The sequence below is a fragment of the Amia ocellicauda genome, chromosome 2 (genome assembly GCF_036373705.1).
Source record: "Amia ocellicauda isolate fAmiCal2 chromosome 2, fAmiCal2.hap1, whole genome shotgun sequence".
Taxonomy (NCBI): domain Eukaryota; kingdom Metazoa; phylum Chordata; class Actinopteri; order Amiiformes; family Amiidae; genus Amia; species Amia ocellicauda.
In genome coordinates, this window is record NC_089851.1 from 12,183,420 (window position 1) to 12,197,851 (window position 14,432).

The 14,432-nt window shown below is 37.1% G+C and overlaps 1 protein-coding gene across 7 annotated transcripts in view; it reads left to right on the plus strand.

The window, feature by feature from the left end:
* The window catches only part of LOC136764593 (receptor-type tyrosine-protein phosphatase mu), a 224,168-nt gene that overhangs the window by 75,111 nt on the left and 134,625 nt on the right, over positions 1-14,432 (plus strand). For all 7 annotated transcript variants that reach the window (XM_066718779.1, XM_066718788.1, XM_066718797.1 and 4 more), the window contains exon 3: positions 7,814-8,088. In XM_066718779.1, the coding sequence (XP_066574876.1) occupies positions 7,814-8,088 (275 nt within the window). The remainder of the gene's footprint in view (positions 1-7,813; positions 8,089-14,432) is intronic.

Sequence of the window (14,432 nt, forward strand, 5' to 3'; positions counted from 1 at the left end):
TTATGACAGATGGTGGCATTAGCTAGATTTGTAGCTGGATAGGACGCATGTTTTGAGTTCCAAACAGGAACATCTATTACAGTATGAATATTGAAGAAGTTGGACTAGACTGCTGGAAATGGCCTACCATAAGCCTCTCCTATACCCAGCATACTGTTTTCTATCCTAGACGGATGTTAACGCCGTCATGTAAACCATATATACATTTTTTGAAAAATAGATGCAAGCTTCTAATGCTTATATTTTCAAAGTATATGCATATATCAAAGATCAGTATAGAGAGTAACATATATGTTTCTGCTCCCAGCATGTTTCTTTTATTTAAATACAATACAACATAACAAAAATCTAAGACACAGAGGTATGCTTCTCTTTAGCAAAGTTACTTTTTTCCCCCCTACATTTTCCTGTATTTAGAGAACACCAGATTTCACAGTATTAGTAACCTATTCAAGGGGGAGATTAATCTAAAACATTTAGTAAAAAGCTGTGGAAATACCTTTATCAAATCTAAAGCAAAGTTGTCTTTAGTAGTAGTGACATTTTTAATAGAATTTTTTTTCTGAGGCAATGATAGCAAATTGCTTTATTGTTAGTTTTTTTTTTTTCTTTGATAGATATTTCAGATGTCATCGAGGTTCAATGTCACAGTCGACACTGGCGCTTTCTATAAGGATGAAAACTGTTAGCTAATCATTTGAAGGATGTTTTGTGTTCATCCATTACAATATTATTCAGCTTTACATAATCATCCAAATTAAAAAATGGCATTGCGATGACTATTGGGTAAGTCATTATAAACTCGCTGTGGCCAGGAGCTTGAGTCTATAAACTGTACAGCACCTAGTATTTGTGAAATCAAACAATTATATGCTATATTATAGTTCAATTATTCTTAAAAATTTCAAAACCTGTCACTGTTGTCTGAACTTCTCCAACAATGCCATTATCACGAGCGATCAATTTACTGCTCCATGCTCTAGGTTAACAGGGATCAATAACAATCATGCTAATTTACAGCAATAAATTTGCTAGGGAATTAAAAGAAGCCCATTTCACACCATGCTTTGCAATTTAATCAAGATTAATCAAGAGAAGCTGTAAAGAACAAGACCAGACATGTTACTTCCGGGTGCAGTTTATTTTATTCATTGATATGCAGTGGATTTACTAGTATAAATCAACCTGTTGGATCTTAATATTTTGTATTTTTCTTATACAGGGATATATCACATAGTTTTAGTTACCCTGTATAGTGATCCTTGAACCTTTCAATTAGTAATGTTGTTGTCTTCTGAAATTAATTAAATTCTGTTATTAAATGAAATGTATAAAATCTTCGTTATTGGTCCTTGGCTTGCTTGGTTAAAATAACATTTCTAGAACAAACTGCATAATTTTGAAGAACTGGGAATTCAGGAAGGGCAGAAGAATTTGCATCATTATTCTAATTCTAGGGTAAATTACCTACACAGAGAATTGGTTATTTTGAATAAGAATTACCCACCACTGAGGAGAAAATGTAACAGCAAAATAATTTGTATTACTTCAGTGTGCATTATTGAAATGATGACTGATAGCCCTATTTCAAAAAGCTAATTTGTACAAATACAACAGAGGATTTAAAAGAATAGTGAGCAAGTTATTTTTGTCACATATGAATCTTTTGGTGTTTGTTTGCCTCATTATTTCAGTTTAGATAAGACTGTTTATCTTGTAGTTTCAGGCTCAATAGCAGTCTTTAATTAGTGAGTTCTTCCTATAAAACGTTTCCTTAGTGAATCTTTTAACACCCAGGCCGGTCTTTTTTATGTAGAGGGCAAAAGAAGCATAATTTAGCTTTTAAAAACCCTGTCTTTGTCCACCCAGTTTATGGTTTAAAGCACATTGTCTCCTGTATTTCTGGTTCCTACATTTAGACAGGTAGTCACCAAATTCCACTTTCATTGTTCAGTAGCAGTGTTGATAAAGCTGTTTTTTTTCCTGAGTGTTAAATCTATTTTTGTACATTTTGGGATTCTCAACCCTGGAAATTGCATTAGTTATGCCACTGTGATTTGTATAAGTTTTTGTGTTTATGTCTATCCTTTAATTCAGCTTAGGTTTAATTACCAAACGATATGGTCTGATAATTAAAGGGACATGCTCATAAGAAGCCATCGGTCTTGAGTGTGTGTTTTGGCATGTCTTCATAAGCTCAGCACACTTCTTTCTCTGTTTTACAAGAGGGTTAGATGAAAGGACTGTAGCAGCTAGATTGATTGTGACATTTTTGGAGATGATTAAATCGGATTTCAAGTGAAACTAAAACATCTCGTTTTGCATTCAGCCCTGTGCAGGCCACACTCCATTGATACTGAGGTGAAACTGAGATGAAAGGCGCTGTGTTCCTCTGCCATCTCATTGAGCCACCCTGCACTTTCTGAGTCTTAACAGAGAACTGCAAAATGTATTTATTCTCATTTAATTTATATAAATTTGACAGATCTCCTGCTTGTTATCTGTGCCTGAGGACATATGAAATTGGAGCAAATTACTCTTGTAACACGAGACTCGCAGGCAAGCAGGCTTTTTGAGTTATTGATATGTCAAATGGCCTTTTCATAAGGGCTGCATATGGCTGCAAGATTCAGCTCTGTAAGCTAGAGCAGTGTTTGTTTTTCTTGTTACATGTCTGTATAGCTGGATGACAGGCTGTACAAGTCTAGGAGACAAGAGCTGAAAAGACAAATGTCATTCCGCCTGTTTTTTTTTATTATTAGGAACACTCATCTATGTACTCAGGGTTTGTGTGCCTTTGTCAAAACCAGTAGTTCTGTGTTATCTGCCTCTCACAAACAGACTGAAATTGTATCTGATGAAGCTGAATGAATGACATTGTCTATTATAATATGGTTTTATTTTGAATAACTGCATTTCATGATTTTGTGTTGAAGATAAACACTTCATTGGTCAAGTTGGGGAATTTTGATTCAAGTAAACTGCACAAGATGGGATTCCTTAGTGCTCAATGTTCAGCCTGTTTTCATTTTTAAATTGTAATGTTTGTTGTCTCCATACCTGTTTGCTAAGATTCCAGATTGTAACATGACAACTGCAGATTGAGTAGATGTGTGCATTGCTTCTGTGCTTAATTGGGGTTTCACAATGGTGCTAAAGATGACTAAAACAACTAAAACCGATGTAAAGGAATAACAGCAGCTATAGTTCCATTTTGTGTGTGCAGAGTTTTCCAGAAACCGCTACAAAATCACTGAGGTTTAGTGGCTTTACACCAAAAATAGGAATAAGCCCAAAGTCAACGCCTGTGTTTCGTGGGTATGTGCGCAAGTTTACATATTACTCCGTGGTTACTCATTAACAGGTTGTAGAGGCAGATCCATGGTTTCCATCAGTCAATGCAAGATGGGCTTTTTCACACTGCTGTGCTCTTATTTGCTGTATTTATTCTGGGACAAATAATTCACACAGTTCAACTGTTTTCTCAAAATAATCATCTCCACCCTGCCTTTTTAAATTACTTGTTCTTTGGATGTTTTTTTTAGTTGTGAAAGATCAATTTTGAAATCTGTATTTTCATTTTCTTTTTCTGTGAGGAGAGAGGCCTTTGAATACATTTTATATATATATATATATATATATATATATATATATATATATATATATATATATATATATATATATATATATATATATATATCACACACAGTGAGGGAAAAAATCCAGAAAAACGCATTTCAAAAAAGTTATAAATTGATTTGCATGTTAATGAGGGAAATAAGTATTTGATCCCCTATCAATCAGCAAGATTTCTGGCTCCCAGGTGTCTTTTATACAGGTAACGAGCTGAGATTAGGAGCACTCTCTTAAAGGGAGTGCTCCTAATCTCAGATCATTACCTGTATAAAAGACACCTGTCCACAGAAGCAATCAATCAATGAGATTCCAAACTCTCCACCATGGCCAAGACCAAAGAGCTGTCCAAGGATGTCAGGGACAAGATTGTAGACCTACACAAGGCTGCAATGGGCTACAAGACCATCGCCAAGCAGCTTGGTGAGAAGGTGACAACAGTTGATGCGATTATTCGCAAATGGAAGAAACACAAAATAACTGTCAGTCTCCCTCGGTCTGGGGCTCCATGCAAGTTCTCACCTTGTGGAGTTTCTATGATCATGAGAACGGTGAGGAATCAGCCCAGAACTACACGGGAGCATCTTGTTAATGATCTCAAGGCAGCTGGGACCATAGTCACCAAGAAAACAATTGGTAACACACTACGCTGTGAAGGACTGAAATCCTGCAGCGCCTGCAAGGTCCCCCTGCTCAATAAAGCACATGTACAGGCCCGTCTGAAGTTTGCCAATGAACATCTGAATGATTCAGAGGAGAACTGGGTGAAAGTGTTGTGGTCAGATGAGACCAAAATCGAGCTCTTTGGCATCAACTCAACTCGCCGTGTTTGGAGGAGGAGGAATGACCTCAAGAACACCATCCCCACCGTCAAACATGGAGGTGGCAACATTATGCTTTGGGGGTGTTTTTCTGCTAAGGGGACAGGACAACTGCATCGCATCAAAGGGACGATGGACGGGGCCATGTACCATCAAATCTTGGGTGAGAACCTCCTTCCCTCAGCCAGGGCATTGAAAATGGGTCGTGGATGGGTATTCCAGCATGACAATGACCCAAAACACACAGCCAAGGCAACAAAGGAGTGGCTCAAGAAGAAGCACATTAAGGTCCTGGAGTGGCCTAGCCAGTCTCCAGACCTTAATCCCATAGAAAATCTGTGGAGGGAGCTGAAGGTTCGAGTTGCCGAACGTCAGCCTCGAAACCTTAATGACTTGGAGAGGATCTGCAAAGAGGAGTGGGACAAAATCCCTCCTGAGATGTGTGCAAACCTGGTGGCCAACTACAAGAAACGTCTGACCTCTGTGATTGCCAACAAGGGTTTTGCCACCAAGTACTAAGTCAAAGGGGTCAAATACTTATTTCACTCATTAACATGCAAATCAATTTATAACTTTTTTTGAAATGCGTTTTTCTGGATTTTTTTGTTTTTATTCTGTCTCTCACTGTTAAAATACACCTACCATTAAAACTATAGATCATTTCTTTGTCAGTGGGCAAATGTACAAAATCAGCAGGGGATCAAATACTTTTTTCCCTCACTGTATGTATATATATGTATGTATATACACTCACCTAAAGGATTATTAGGAACACCATACTAATACTGTGTTTGACCCCCTTTCGCCTTCAGAACTGCCTTAATTCTACGTGGCATTGATTCAACAAGGTGCTGAAAGCATTCTTTAGAAATGTTGGCCCATATTGATAGGATAGCATCTTGCAGTTGATGGAGATTTGTGGGATGCACATCCAGGGCACGAAGCTCCCGTTCCACCACATCCCAAAGATGCTCTATTGGGTTGAGATCTGGTGACTGTGGGGGCCAGTTTAGTACAGTGAACTCATTGTCATGTTCAAGAAATCAATTTGAAATGATTCGACCTTTGTGACATGGTGCATTATCCTGCTGGAAGTAGCCATCAGAGGATGGGTACATGGTGGTCATAAAGGGATGGACATGGTCAGAAACAATGCTCAGGTAGGCCGTGGCATTTAAACGATGCCCAATTGGCACTAAGGGGCCTAAAGTGTGCCAAGAAAACATCCCCCACACCATTACACCACCACCACCACCAGCCTGCACAGTGGTAACAAGACATGATGGATCCATGTTCTCATTCTGTTTACGCCAAATTCTGACTCTACCATCTGAATGTCTCAACAGAAATCGAGACTCATCAGACCAGGCAACATTTTTCCAGTCTTCAACTGTCCAAGTTTGGTGAGCTTGTGCAAATTTTAGCCTCTTTTTCCTATTTGTAGTGGAGATGAGTGGTACCCGGTGGGGTCTTCTGCTGTTGTAGCCCATCCGCCTCAAGGTTGTACGTGTTGTGGCTTCACAAATGCTTTGCTGCATACTTCGGTTGTAACGAGTGGTTATTTCAGTCAAAGTTGCTCTTCTATCAGCTTGAATCAGTCGGCCCATTCTCCTCTGACCTCTAGCATCAACAAGGCATTTTCGCCCACAGGACTGCCGCATACTGGATGTTTTTCCCTTTTCACACCATTCTTTGTAAACCCTAGAAATGGTTGTGCGTGAAAATCCCAGTAACTGAGCAGATTGTGAAATACTCAGACCGGCCCGTCTGGCACCAACAACCATTCAGTTTGGAGTTCAGGAGATTGTCTTGACCAGGACCACACCCCTAAATGCATTGAAGCAACTGCCATGTGATTGGTTGGTTAGATAATTGCATTAATGAGAAATTGAACAGGTGTTCCTAATAATTCTTTAGGTGAGTGTATATATATATATATATGTGTATATACACTCACCTAAAGGATTATTAGGAACACCTGTTCAATTTCTCATTAATGCAATTATCTAACCAACCAATCACATGGCAGTTGCTTCAATGCATTTAGGGGTGTGGTCCTGGTCAAGACAATCTCCTGAACTCCAAACTGAATGTCTGAATGGGAAAGAAAGGTGATTTAAGCAATTTTGAGCGTGGCATGGTTGTTGGTGCCAGACGGGCCGGTCTGAGTATTTCACAATCTGCTCAGTTACTGGGATTTTCACGCACAACCAATTCTAGGGTTTACAAAGAATGGTGTGAAAAGGGAAAAACATCCAGTATGCGGCAGTCCTGTGGGCGAAAATGCCTTGTTGATGCTAGAGGTCAGAGGAGAATGGGCCGACTGATTCAAGCTGATAGAAGAGCAATTTTGACTGAAATAACCACTCGTTACAACCGAGGTATGGAGCAAAGCATTTGTGAAGCCACAACACGTACAACCTTGAGGTGGATGGGCTACAACAGCAGAAGACCCCACTGGGTACCACTCATCTCCACTACAAATAGGAAAAAGAGGCTACAATTTGCACAAGCTCACCAAAATTGGACAGTTGAAGACTGGAAAAATGTTGCCTGGTCTGATGAGTCTCGATTTCTGTTGAGACATTCAGATGGTAGAGTCAGAATTTGGCGTAAACAGAATGAGAACATGGATCCATCATGCCTTGTTACCACTGTGCAGGCTGGTGGTGGTGGTGTAATGGTGTGGGGGATGTTTTCTTGGCACACTTTAGGCCCCTTAGTGCCAATTGGGCATCATTTAAATGCCACGGCCTACCTGAGCATTGTTTCTGACCATGTCCATCCCTTTATGACCACCATGTACCCATCCTCTGATGGCTACTTCCAGCAGGATAATGCACCATGTCACAAAGGTCGAATCATTTCAAATTGGTTTCTTGAACATGACAATGAGTTCACTGTACTAAACTGGCCCCCATAGTCAACAAATCTCAACCCAATAGAGCATCTTTGGGATGTGGTGGATCGGGAGCTTCGTGCCCTGGATATGCATCCCACAAATCTCCATCAACTGCAAGATGCTATCCTATCAATATGGGCCAACATTTCTAAAGAATGCTTTCAGCACCTTGTTGAATCAATGCCACGTAGAATTAAAGCAGTTCTGAAGGCGAAAGGGGGTCAAACACAGTATTAGTATGGTGTTCCTAATAATCCTTTAGGTGAGTGTATATATATATATATATATGTATATATATATATATATATATGTATATATATATATATATATATGTATATATAAAATCACACTTCTGTGCATTGATCCTTATTTGTGAACAGCAGTGTAACATTACTATTATAATGCCTTTTCAAATATCCGCAGTGAAGTATAAGCAATCCTGTATTTGTCATTTCAGGTTCGGCCTTCATGATGGTCAACACCTCTGGGAAGTTTGCGGGACAGAGGGCCCAGCTTCTGATGCCACAGCTGAAAGAGAACGACACCCATTGCGTGATCTTCCAGTATTATGTATCGGGCAGAGAAGGGGCAAACCCTGGTTTATTGAATGTGTATGTAAAAGCCAACAACGGCCCCCTGGGCAGTCCCGTGTGGAACATGTCTGGATCAGCCACACGCTCCTGGAACCAAGTGGAGCTGGCAATCAGTACCTTCTGGCCAAACTTCTATCAGGTAAGTCATTTCGGAGGCGGTGGAGTTTCTCAGTTACTTTCTTATGGACAGTGTAGTAGTACCGCATGAAAAGTTAACGATCATTTACTTTATCGCTAATATAACCCAGTATTTTTTGTTTGTCTGTTTATTTATGGATTGTCTATGAATATACTGTGGTGGAAATGATGCACTGATATGGCTGTATGTTCCTTTCTTTGTATTGAGATTTGATGGATTATTTCTGGCTTTGATGCATCATCCTGCAGCAAACTGTCATGCCTCACCATACACTTCTCTTCTTCTTAACACCAGTCAAAGTGTTCTTTTAATGCAGAAATTATATATTTTTTCTTATACTCACGCCAGACATGATGCAACAAAGGAGCCCGGTATGTGAGATTTGGAACCTGCCTGTTCTGACTTATTTGACTCATATTACTTATGAAGGCTGAATGGTAATCGACAGGGAACGTCCCATTTACCCTATTATAAAAAGTACTCCCTGTGTTCAACTGTATTACTGCACTACTCCCCACTGGAAAACTATTAACTGAGTTAGAAGAAATAAAGCTCACAGACCATGGAGACCCAGGACCTACGGTCCAGAAAACCACACACATACTGCTTAGCTATAAATGGTGTCAGACTGAAAAGTAAAAAGCCCTGCAGGAAACATTTTTTTAAGAATTCTAATGCCTTCAGGTAATGATACAGATAAAAATCCATTCCTAAAACTAAGAAAGTTGTAGGGAATAATGATTAATTATGTGAACAATTGTTTCTTAGCAATGCTAATATGAATTAATTAAGGAAGTTTTAATTGGGTGGTGTTGTACATATGCTTCTCCTTTTGTTGGGTTTTAAATGGAACACAAATGTCTATGTAGTTGGAACAAAATACAAATTAAGCTGCAAATATTTGCATATTTGCACTTCCATTTTAATTGCCTTTTACATTCTTTCTGTAATATTGAAGATCTTAGTTAAAACGTGAATGCATAGTTTTTTGTCTCTCTCATTATTGTATCTGGAAACAAAGACATTGAAAGTGGAATAACATAAATTTAAATCAGTCAGATCATATTAATTACTCATATTTATTATTAGTCAAAAGTGTGACAGTTTATCGCACATTGTGAGCCGACAGATATGAATTAATACTATTGCAATAAAATAAATAAAGTTCAGTCACGTTACATTTATTTAATTTTTTTTATGATAAAAAAATAAAACTCCACTTGGCAATCTGCATTTTAGTAAAACGCATTGTTATGCTAATGTGAAGAAGGTTTTCTTATCTTATACATTTTTAGAGCCACATAACAGATAAAATAATGACTTCACTGGAGACAATACCTGTTACAATCAAATTTCCTGGGTAAGGGCAGGAAGTGGAAAGACTCAGCCATTATCCTAATGTGACATGTATTTTTTACAACAACTAAGCCGATTCTGAAGCTTCCTTTCAACATCTCTCACACATTTTCTCTTTGCTTTATTACATGCAGATTGGAAAAAAAAGTTATTAATGTTCAGTCATGGAGAATTTCTGTGTGACTGATAACACCATGCTTATATTGTCATATAACTTCGTGTACTTTTTGGAACATGTTTCTGAATGAAAATATGAACTTTTGACAGTGTTGCCCTGTTTCCACTGGCGGACGCGTCCGGGTGCATCCGGCGCCGCACACTGAAATGGGTGTTTCCAGTGGCTTAAGCACCTGGGTGCATCCAGGTTTTGTAGACGGTTAACTATCTGCTGCCAGACGTGGCCGTAAGCGTCCATCACGCCCACTAAGGAAATACTTTGCTTTCAGAAGCGGAGATGTGTGCTTGACTACATTATGTCGGTAGATATAATCTCAAATGCCGTGTGGGATCACAAAGAAATAGTTTTATTAGCAGCATGGAGTGAAATCCACATACAGAAACAATGAAGTGTTTTACTGCTTACAGTTAATATCCGAGTGTATTAAAAACCTGGATTTCACAGGACCCCAGTACAGTGCTGTGACTAGTTAACAAATAAACTGGAAGATAATAATCTGATTGGTAGTAGCAACTGGATGGTATTTCAGACTGTCGTCCTGTGGATGGTTTGCAGGTCTGTTGTGTAACAGCCCCGCAGAGACAATCCGTATGAAGGCAAACATAATTTAGTTAACATGTGTCCATTTACATGTTAAATGAATGAATAAATGAATACAGCAGATCTGGCTTTCCCTCTAAAACATTAAGGCCTAGTTTAATAAGTGCATCCATAAACGCCATGACTGAGATGTGCACACTTCAGTTAAATTAAAACCTGCTATATTGTAGCTGCTGTTACTCTGATTAATCATGGAATGTGTGTATTTTGTTTTAACTTTAACTTGCCCTGGTTAAGGACGTCTGCTATGTAAATTAAAAATAATATTAATAATAATAATAATAATAAAATATATATATATATATATATTATTATTTTTTTATTATTTCTCGGCAGACGCCCTTATCTATGGCAGAAAGTGTTAGCATTTACAAATCTGTAATAAGGGAATCAAGTTGTGCCAATTAAAATGCATATCTACTAGCACATATCTTGATGATGATTACAATAATAACAATACAAATAAATAGCAAATATTTATTTTATTGTTGCACATGGAAACGTTTTTTTTTTACAGTAATGTAATGCTTGTCTGAATATAATGTTGTCTATACACGTTTAGCTGTTCTTAATATCTCTTAACAGAAACGTGTATTTATTACGGTGTCTCCAATCATGGGTAGGTTGGGAGATGCTGTTGACTGCCTAGTTATAAAGTGTTTCAGTTTAATAGTCCCCCTATGCTCGTCGGCCTACGACGGACACCTGGCCATTTGTAGTTTGTGGCAAACAAATGAGTTGAACCCATAGAGGTTGAAGGTTTATTTTGTTTCTTTTGTTGACGGCCAAATGTTTTTCCACTCTGGAAAAGGAGTCAAAACACCTCCCACCTAGTAAATGTATCTCTCTCTCTCTCTATATATATATATATATATATATATATATATATATATATATATATATATATATATATATATATATATATATATCTGTATTGTCAAAGCTTTATGAAGTACTGTTGTACTGGTCAGTTAGTCTATATAATGGACTTCCTTATGAATGCAGATCAATTGTATGCTTATAAGCAATTGAACTACGTAATCTGCACACACATGCAGAAGTATGTGACCATCTGCTGTTGGAAATCTGTATATTTAAATGTGTGCAGGAGCTCTTATTCCATTTGTTTCATAATGAATTATCATTTAAAAAGGGTGATTGTGACTTTAATACTTTAGAATAATAATAGAACACGTAATCTTGAAAACTATATCTAATTAGCAGAGTAAAACTAATTATAGGTGTCTTAAATTACGGGGTATTGTAAGTGTTTGTCAAAATGAAACAACCTGATACTCAGAGATTACTTTGTGTTTTATTTTGTAATTACAGGGTATTCTTTCTTTTTGTTTAAGTCTAATAGAGAGGCTTATTTCTCATCTTTACTGATTTCATTGCTATCTAGGTCACCTAAAAAAAAAATATATATATATATATATATATATATATATATATATCACAATGTGATCCCACTTGCTGGGTTAAACTGTAGACTTTTCTGTGAATCACTATCATTTGCATGTGTTGCAACCTTTAAAGTGCCAACTTTCATATCAAACTTATTTTTGTGTGTATTTATAAGACATGTAATTGGGCAATTTTATAATGTACTGCCACCACTTAAATAATTTTATGTTTTTAAAATCTGTTTTTTAAATAAATTGATATGAATATCCATATATATTTGAGGACAAAGTGTGTGGTAGTTGTGTGTTTGGACTTGAAAAAGTGAAAATGCAATTTGAAGGTTTTATCAGTCCTCTACAGTTTTGGAAGAATATTGTTTGGTCTGTGAGATAGCGGAGCTGCTGGGAGATTTCTGCTCTGAGATTAGTTTGGAATTAGGTGGACAGAAGTAAATATGACTATCATTAAAACAAATACCACTGCCTGGCATGGCAGTACTATTGAGTTTGTCTTCTGCTGATGGCAAAAACCTGTTTGTACACACAATACATTTAAATGCTATATAATCTTTTATCTAGGTATTTTACCTGCCATTATCCCCTGTCCCCCCAGTGATTAGAAAAGCACAGAGATAAGCAAATATGTACCTACGCTTGTGTATAAATAGCACATTGATATGACATTGTAATTTTAGAGAGACTGTAATACTGTAATTCGACTTCAGCAGTTGCCATTGTGATTGGTTCAAATACTTCAGCTGCATGCTATAGCTGCCCAGTAACCACAGATCATGGTGGCAGTTTGTTCAGCGCCGTTTATTGCTGCTGTGTTTTTTGTTTTTCCATTTACTCACTCCTTTAATGCAGAACTACTGCCACCTAATTGCTGTAATACTTATTTTTATTTTCAACTCGGTCTTGACAATCGATTATTGTATCAGCTCTACACTACAGAGTATTATTGATAATGGTTTCCTTTTGAAATACATTGATTCAAATGATTACTGGACATGCAATGGCACTTGCAGCTGTAGTTTGAAAAATAATGTCCCTGGAAGAAACATTAAGTGCCTTTGTAGACCACTGTCTAATGGTCTCCAAGTGTAATTTACAGAGCTGTTATTTGGTTAATCTTTGACAACAATAGCATATCTTTGTTCTGAAGATACTATTTTAAGTTTCTGTGATGTTCAGTGGAAGATAATCATAAAGGTAGGATTATACCTTTAAAACAAGGTAAGGTAATTATCCTTAAAGGGCATCTGCTGGGAATATCATGTTTAGTCTTTCAAACTCATTGCTAAATCTTTGAAGCTCTTGGGGAAACAAGGCTTTTTATATGTTAGTCTTGACAATAAAATTACATTAATCTTTTTTCTTGCAAAATGTATAGTATCACCACCTTTTTTATATAGTATCTTTCTTAACATTGCCCGCCAAAGAACCTTACACCAATATTAAAATCACTAAAAATCCTGCAATATAAACAAACATAAGAGTAATTCTATAAAAAGTAAGATAAAAGCTTCAATAAACCACAAGCTAGACATTAGAGACTAATGATCAGAAAAGGTTAGATTACCTTTGTTTTTAATTGACCCAGATGATTTTAGAGATTTGGGCAAATTGTTGAAAAGGCTAGGAGAACTGACACAGAACACCCTTTCTCACATTGTGTGTAATTTAACGTTGTGGCATGACTAGTAGTCATGCATTGATCATAAACGTAGAGCATGAAAACATGGACATGGTACATCTGAAATTTAGGAGGGAGCCGTGTAATGTAATGCTTTGTCTGTAAGTAACAGTTTTAAAATGTATTACAAATTTTATGGATGGTCATTAGACTTGAAATGAAAGTGCTGAAATGTGATCATATACTATCCCTGTTAGAAAACGTGAGAGAGCATTCTGTACATACTGCTTCTGAGCACATTATTGGAGACTCCAGCTAAAATTACAATTATCCAGTCTGGTAGTTATAAATGCATGAACTAGTTTCACAGCTCCAGGCAAAGATAAATAGGGTCATAATAAAGCAATATTACAAAGAGGAGAGAAACCAGTTCTCCCAATATTACAAACGTGTGACTGAAGAACCAGATCAACTCATCACAGAAATTAAATGTTGAATTTTAATCAAAGTCCTCAAAACCTACAGTTGTTTATAGTGGGTTTGCTTTGTTCTGTCATGAGTATTTGCAATTGTGAATTAATGCCAAGGGAAAAGTGCATTTCCATTGCTGCAAGATTATTCAATTAAAAGTAGATAAGTATGGTATCCTGCAAGACAAAACAAATGAGGACAAAAAAAAGAAATCTGAACGATAACCATCGTATAGTGCTTGAGCAACAAAAGCAGCATGCGTGTATAACAGATCATAACGTTCCTCATCTTTAGATTTTCCTTTTTTCACACCTAAATTAGCTTCTCATAAAATTGTAATTAGCACCTAAGCCATTTGCATTAATTTTTCCCAAAATCAATTAAAACTCATTTGAATGGTTTAATAAAGATGTCTCCAGTGCTCTAGAATACAATGTCAGCTCAGAATAGTGACTTAATTGCAGTTCTATTTATGTGGGGGGCAAGAAGCTAGAAGAGTTTCCCAAGGAAGTTTATGCGTGGTATTTCCAATTTCAAAACTTAAACAAAGGTAGATGTGTTCAGGGAGTTCATATGCAGGAGGTAAATTTTGTTGTACTGAGTATGTAAACAACTTTGGTCTTATTTCTGGATAAACACAAGAAAGCATGTAGCACAAAACAGATAATTCAATCAATGCTTGGGGATTTTAATTGTT